Source organism: Penaeus japonicus, unplaced genomic scaffold, assembly GCF_977035675.1.
Source record: "Penaeus japonicus unplaced genomic scaffold, GWHDUDI00000001_assembly GWHDUDI00000014, whole genome shotgun sequence".
Classification (NCBI taxonomy): Eukaryota; Metazoa; Arthropoda; class Malacostraca; order Decapoda; family Penaeidae; genus Penaeus; species Penaeus japonicus.
In genome coordinates, this window is record NW_028234416.1 from 6,719,857 (window position 1) to 6,727,356 (window position 7,500).

Here is a 7,500-nt window from a genome sequence, read left to right on the forward strand (position 1 = left end):
ATCACTATCTTTCCTTTCCTCTTCCTCTTCCTCCTCTTCTTCATTCTCAGGTTCGATGTACCTCTTCGACCTTGAGGAGAGCTCTTGACTCCTCTTCACCTCGTCATCTAGGCGATCCATCTCCTCCTCGAACTGTGCCAGCACCTCGTTCTCCATCCTGTGTCGGTCCCGTGCACATTCTCGGCATTGACAATGGTCAGGATGCCACTCAGACTGGAACAGCTGGTTGTGCTGGTGGGGGTAGGGGGCCCATGAGGAGGAGGTGGAGGAAGAGGCCCTTGGCCGCACCCCGGCCGCACTCACACTCATGGCTGAGCAACACCCAGTAGGAGCTCACACGTGTCCACACACCACTTCGCTGATTAATTATTACTCATGAGTTATGGACGAGTCAGATACACACGCTCGCTCTCTCTCGCTCTCTCTCTCTCTCTCTCTCTCTCTCTCTCTCTCTCTCTCTCTCTCTCTCTCTCTCTCTCTCTCTCTCTCTCTCTCTCTCTCTCTCAGCGCTTCGTACGGGTTGTAGCTCCTAGTATGACGACCCGTCTTACACAACCACTTGAGAAGATTTGGATGATAGAACAATTAATTTAAATGTCCTTACTTTCTTAATGCTGGATCCGATGCCCACTCGCACACAGGACCGAGTCATGCAAAAACTCTGTGTTCTTCTCTCACTCGCTATGACGAATGGATTTCAAGGCCAGAGTTTGGTTAAATAGAAGTAAAAAGCTAAGAAAAATATATACACATGCGTCGAGAGACAATAATCCTCTTCTTAAAGCCCACTCATACAAACAAACACACACTCTGCCACAGAAACTCTTGCAAATATCTGAAGCTGAAAGAACCATAAAATAAAAAAATGAAATAGCTGGGTACACACGCGGCCCTAAACAGCTGAATGCGATGGACGTCGAACTGTTGGAGAGTGAGTTAGTAAGCGCGTCACTGACAAGTACTGTCCGTTCTCTGCGGCAGCTCAAGCTCGACTAACCGTGCCTAGCCGTGGCAGCCGGGCTCGCCCCGGTCCACTCCAGCCCCTCCCATTGCCCCTCCCCCCCCACCCTTCCCCCTAGGCTCTGCCACGGTTGCCATCTCACCACCACCACCATCATCACCACAACCTATTCCACCGCCTGCATCATTCCTGTCACTGGGGTTCCCAAATCGCCGTCATTTCTGCCAGTGATGAATATACCATGTAACCACCACACATAACCCCTTCGCTACTGAGCAGCTAACCACCATAATGTCAACCAACCACAACACCATCGGGTGTGGGTGCATGTGATCTTCTGGCTCTGACAAGTTCACAGTTTTTGGCGTGAGAAGTATGTGGAGAGAGAAAAGAAGAGTCTGTGTGTGTGTGTGTGTATGTGTGTGTGTGTGTGTGTGTGTGTGTGTGTGTGTGTGTGTGTGTGTGTGTGTGTGTGTGTGTGTGTGTGTGTGTGTGTGTGTGTGTGTGTGTGTGTGTGCGCGCGCGCGTTCACACACATACATACACATACACATACACATACACATACATATACATATACATACACACACACACACGCGCATATATATGTATATATGCATATATATATATATATATATATATATATATATATATATAAAAGCAGAAAGTTATAGAAAGGGCGAGAGGGCGAGGGAGAGGGAGAATTACAGAGAAAGAGAAAAAGAGAAATCGAGATAGAAAGAGAGAGAGGGGGGAGGGGGGAGGGGGTGAGAGGGAGTGAGAGAGAGGAGAGAGGAGAGAGAGAGAGAGAGAGAGAGAGAGAGAGAGAGAGAGAGAGAGAGAGAGAGAGAGGAGAGAGAGAGAGAGAGGGAGAGAGAGAGAGAGAGGGAGAGAGAGAGGGAGAGGGAGAGAGAGAGGAGAGAGGGAGAAGGAGAGAGGGAGAGAGAGAGGGAGAAGGAGAGAGAGAGGGAGAGAGAGAGAGAGAGAGAGAGAGAGAGAGAGAGAGAGAGAGAGAGAGAGAGAGAGAGAGAGAGAGAGAAAGAAAGAGAGAAAGAAAGAGAGAATGAAAGAGAGAGAGAAAGAGAGAGAGAAAGAGATAGGTAGATAGATATATAGATAGATAGAGAATGAGTTTGCGCGTATATGTGCATATATATATGTGTGTGTGCATACATAAATAAACGCCTTATACAAGGTGACAGACTTGACCTGTAACACACAAAGGGAGCGCTGCAAAGCAGGGGGGAGGGGGCGCAGAAGGGCAAGGTCAGGAAAGGAAAGGCAACGAAAGGGGGGGAGGGGGAGGAGAAGGAATCACGAACAATGCATATAAAAAGAAAAAAAATATAGACAAAATGATGACAATAAAGTGAGTGAGTGAGAGTAAGAGTGAGAGTGAGAGAGAGAGAGAGAGAGAGAGAGAGAGAGAGAGAGAGAGAGAGAGAGAGAGAGAGAGAGAGAGAGAGAGAGAGAGAGAGAGAGACGCCCAAATCTAGAGAGGAGAGGAGACTTAAAAAGAAAAAAGAACAGATAAGAGATTAGAAAACAAGAAAAAGAAAAAGAGAAAACGAGGAATGAAAAGGAGAAAACGAGAGAGAAAAATAAAACGAACTAAAAAAAAACAAGAATAAAAAGAAGAAACCCAGAAAAAAAAAGGAAAATGCGAGCGAAAGAGAAAGACATAAAAGAGAAGACAATGCGGGAAAAAAGAAACGACGGGAAAAAAAACAAAAACGAAAAACATTTTTTAGAAAGAGAAGGAATAGAAAGAAAAACAGAAAACGAGAATCCACCCCCCTCCTCCAAAAGAAAGAAAGAAACAAACAAAAAAACCCACAGAAAACGAGAAACCAGACTTAAAAAAGCGTAAAGGAGGGAATGATCCAGCGAGGAAATGAGTAACGGCCGAGACAACAAGAGAGGAGCGAGGGCAGCCAAGGAGGCGTAAGCAAGGAAGCATCAGGTGAGGGGGTCAGGAGGCCCAGGAACAATGGGCGTCGCGCGAAGGGACAATGTGCTGACCCATTGTGGCTGACCACTCCTTCGTCGAAGGCTACTCTACACCTTCGCTCCCTTTCTCTCTTTCGCTCATAATACTCATTCGCTCTCTTTCTGTCTTCCTTCATTCTCTTTCGCTCATAATACTCATTCGCTCTCTTTCTGTCTTTCGCTCCTAATATTTCTTCGTTCTCTTTCTCTCATATTACTCCTTCGCTCTCTTTCTGTCTTTCTTCCTTCTCTTTCTCTCATAATGTTCTTTCGTTCTCTTTCTGTCTTTCGCTCATAATATTTCTTGGTTCTCTTTCTCTCATAATACTCCTTCACTCTCTTTCTCTCATAATATTCCTTTTCTCTCTTTCTGCCTTTCGCTCATAATATTTCTTAGTTCTCTTTCTCTCATAATATTCTTTAGTTCTCTCTCTCTCTTTCGCTCATAATATTTCTTCGTTCTCTTTCTCTCTTTCGGTCATGATATTCCTTCGCTCTCTGTCTCTCAGGTGCCAATTCTTTCTCTACTGGTCTTTCATTCCCTTTCTCTCTCCTATTACCTTCCTACCTTTCTTTCCCACTCCTTTACTCTCTTTCTCTCCCACTCCTTCACTTCCTTTCTCTCTTCCTCTCCTTCTTTCACACTTTTTCTTTCCAACTCCTTCACTCCCTTTATCGCTTTCTCTCCAACTCCTCTTCTTCTCTTTTATATATACATATTTTTAAAACTTTATACGCTATATATATTTTTTAAAACGCTATATATATTCCTGTCTCTCATACTAATTCACTCATTTTCTCCTACGCTCCCCTTTCTCTTTCATCACTCCCTTTCTCTCTTTCTCTCATACGCTTTCAACCATTTTCATTATTTTCCTCTCACATCTTCACTCCTTTCCTCTCTTCTTTTTCTCTTTTACCTTTTCCTGATGTCTGTGTCCTTGTCATATGCATTCCTTTCCCCTTTTCCTTTTAATCTTTCTCTTCTCCTTCCTCCATTCTTTCCTCTCCTTATCTTAAATTTTTTCTCCTTAGCTTTTATTCTTTACCACAGCAACTTTCTTCTAGGATTCCGATCTTCCAATTCCGTGATCTTTTATTTTGTCATACAGCTTTTGCTCACTTTACTTATTCACTCAACCCCTTTACCTCACTTTATTTACTCACATGCATGCATGCACGCACACACGCAAGCACACACTCACACTCACACACACACACACACACACACACACACACACACACACACACACACACACACACACACACACACACACACACACACACACACACACACTCTCTCTCTCTCTCTCTCTCTCTCTCTCTCACACGATAAAGTGACTCCATAAACCATCAAAAGGTCAATAGTGTGGCACTACACAACCACGAGCCTCGGCCATAGCCACACCATTATAAAACGTGGCATCAGAAGCATCATTTTGCCCCATTATACAATCATCAAAGTGAGGCACTACCATATCAACTGCAGCATGGTACTTCGGCACCGAGCTTGTTTGGGCTGAAGGCACCACCAGGGCCAAGAGAGACATGTTGTGGTTATGACAATCTCAGCTGGTGCGACGGGCCTGGTGATCACATCAGCTGGCGTGGGTGAGGTGTGGCCCCGCCTGTGCCTAGTGCCTGCCTCGTCGACACTGCCAACCCACAGTATCATCATCATCATCATCATCGCCGTTATCATCGTCATCATCGATGTCCTAATCACTGCCAAAGCAACCGTCTCCATTCGCATCGCATGAGACGCTGGACGACTCAAAGTCCATTCTACTCACACTTACCGGGCCGGGTCACCTCTACGCATTAGAGACACTTCCAAGGCATCAAAGTCATCCAGAGGGAAGTTGGTCGAGGTGAAGAAAGGGTAAACGAAGTGAGGAAAGATGGATGAGGCGAAGATGCGTGAGTGCGACGATAAGTAAGGGGAATATTAACTCGACGTGAAAAGAAGGACGCTTTGAAGGATGGAATAGAGCGGGGGAGGGGAGGGGGTTGAAGGGGCGTGGAGGCAGTCTGGAGGGCAAAAGCAGAAGACATATATGGTAGGCGTTATAGGAGAGAGAGAGTAAAGGATGAGGAGGAGTAAAGGAGACAGGGGGGGGGGGCAGAGGGAGGATGCGAAATAAGAAGGGAGGGAAGGAGGGAAAGAGGAAGGGGGGAAAAAGAGAGGGAGATAGATACAAGCCAACGAAGATAAAGCTGCGGAGATACACGCGATAAGAGGACGCGAGACAAGGCAGGAGACGACACAAGCGACATCTCTATGTACTCACCTGTCGTTGATAGAGGAACCTGGTGAGGTCGCAGCCCCTGGAGGAGCCTTGGCGGCGCCGTCGGACGGGGAGGGCGAGCTGGAGGACGAAGACGTGGAGGACGAGGACGTCAAGGAGGTCTTGTTACGGAAGATGGGTGATTGGCTGAGGATCTGCGAGGCGTCCATGGTCACCTTGGCTTTGGTCTTCAGGACGCCGTCGCAGGAATCTGACGAGGAAGACGACGAGGTGGAGGAGTCACTGCCGCCACCATCCTGTGGCGTTGGCTGCTGGTACCGGTTCGAGGGCGACACTGCGGAAGGCGCCGCCGCACTCGAGGAGTCTTCGGGCGAGAGCTTGTCCTTCTCCAGGCTCCTCAGCTCCACCATGCTCCGCCTGCAAGAAAACCATTGCCTGTCAGTTTGTCGCGCCCCGTCCTCACCTCTGTCAAGGCGAGGATGTGCGTGGACCTCAACCTTGACGTCCGAACGGTTTGTATGTGTGCATTATTGTTGAGGGGCTTTGTAGGCCCTATTGTTATATCATTAATGTGTGTCTGCGTACGCGACTTCTGATTGAAGCGTTTAGTGTGTCTTTGTGTATTCGCTAAATCCGTCATCAACTGGGCTCTTGTCATTCCTGAGAGCGTGAGCAATTTTGTTTCCAATGCTGATAAAAATTATTCTCTCTCTCTCTCTCTCTCTCTCTCTCTCTCTCTCTCTCTCTCTCTCTCTCTCTCTCTCTCTCTCTCTCTCTCCCTTTCCTCTTTCCTTCCTCCACCAAACCCCCAGCCCCCATCACTGGTGTCATTGCCTGTCTGGGTACAAACACCTCTGCTCACACACCCAAAACTTCCAATCCTTTCCTTCCCTTCCTTCCTCCCTTCCCTTCCCTTCCCCAGCGAACCCTTCCCCTATGCTGGTGGCGCGGACGGCAGGGGGGCGGGGGTGACATCCGCGGTTCGGCAGGGGAGGGGGGGGGGGTGACATCCGTGGGCCGGCAGGGACGTCCGGTGTGGTGGGACCCCCGGTAACTCGAGTTATCAGTCAATTGCTGTATTTCCTGCCTCACTTGCACTGCCTCGGTGTCTGTCCCTATGTCTGTCTCTCGCCTCGCTTTTTGATTATGTTTTTTTTCTCTGTCCAGCTATATGTCGCTTCTTTCTCCAAATCTCTCTCTTTCTCTATCTATCTATCTATCTATCTACCTCTCTCTCTCTCCGCAATTACTCTTACTCCACTCTCCCCACTTATCTCCCTTCGGCACATCCTTAAGGAAATGCTCTAACTTTTCCCTTGACACGCCCACCGCGCTAAGCCAGGTACGACGCCCACACGGCAGATCTGGACCGCCCTCTCGGTCACGAAAATCAAGCAATGAATCCAAAGCGCGGGCGGGTTGAGCCAGTGCTGTGGGATGGGGCGGGGTAGGAGAAGGGGGGGGGTAGGGAATAGGCTGTCCAGTATTCAAGGTCATGGTAGATAGATAAGCAGAAAGAGAAAGAGAAAGAGAGAGAGAAAGAAAAAGAGAAAGAAAGAGAGAGAGAGAGTTTTCAAGAGAAGAGGTATGAGGAAGAGAGGAGGAGGCGAAGACGATGGAAAGACAAAGCACAAAAAATGAGGGGAATCATTTTATTATCATGGAAGAAAAAAAAATGAAGAGGATACCACACCAGGCCAACAAGATGTTGCTATGGCGACGCTTGCTCGCTCTACACGCGAACAAACACGTTTACGCATCAGCTTTTCCTCGGTCTACAGCAACTGCTATGCAATTTCCACCACTGCGGCTGCACTAACTTTGCCAACACTGCCAGCATTAACTACTGCCACCCACGCTCCCTTCCTCTGGTTTATTCCAAACAACGGTAAATCATTCTGAATCTAGAATGAATGAGAATCCATCTAACTTGTTATTACTATCACTGACAGGCCCATAGTGGCATGGTAATAGCATTCACGATTACCTCACTGGCCTCTTTTTGACTATCACATTTCTTGCTACCACCATGATGATAGCCATCGGTATATTCAACACCATCACACCACCCCTCGTCGCAGGTACCACTTACACCACCACCACCACCACCAACACCACCAATAACGACAACAACAATAACAACAACAACCCTACCACGACCAACGACAACAACAAAACGCGCAAACACACAACAAACCCACTCCAACCTGACACCGTCCCGGCGCCACAACAGCAACAAGAAACCGCATGCAAAACTATCTGGCGGCCATCTGTTGCAGGGGACAAGGGAGAGACGGAGGA

The 7,500-nt window shown here is 47.8% G+C and overlaps 1 protein-coding gene across 10 annotated transcripts in view; it reads right to left on the minus strand.

Annotated features, from left to right (window-relative positions):
* LOC122259168 (supervillin) overlaps positions 1-7,500 on the minus strand; it is a 139,877-nt gene that overhangs the window by 17,493 nt on the left and 114,884 nt on the right. For 7 of the 10 annotated variants that reach the window (XM_086543841.1, XM_086543844.1, XM_086543842.1 and 4 more), the window contains one exon: positions 5,242-5,616. The exons of the other annotated variants lie outside the window; for them this stretch is intronic. In XM_086543841.1, the coding sequence (XP_086399967.1) occupies positions 5,242-5,616 (375 nt within the window). The remainder of the gene's footprint in view (positions 1-5,241; positions 5,617-7,500) is intronic. 10 annotated transcript variants of the gene reach the window in all.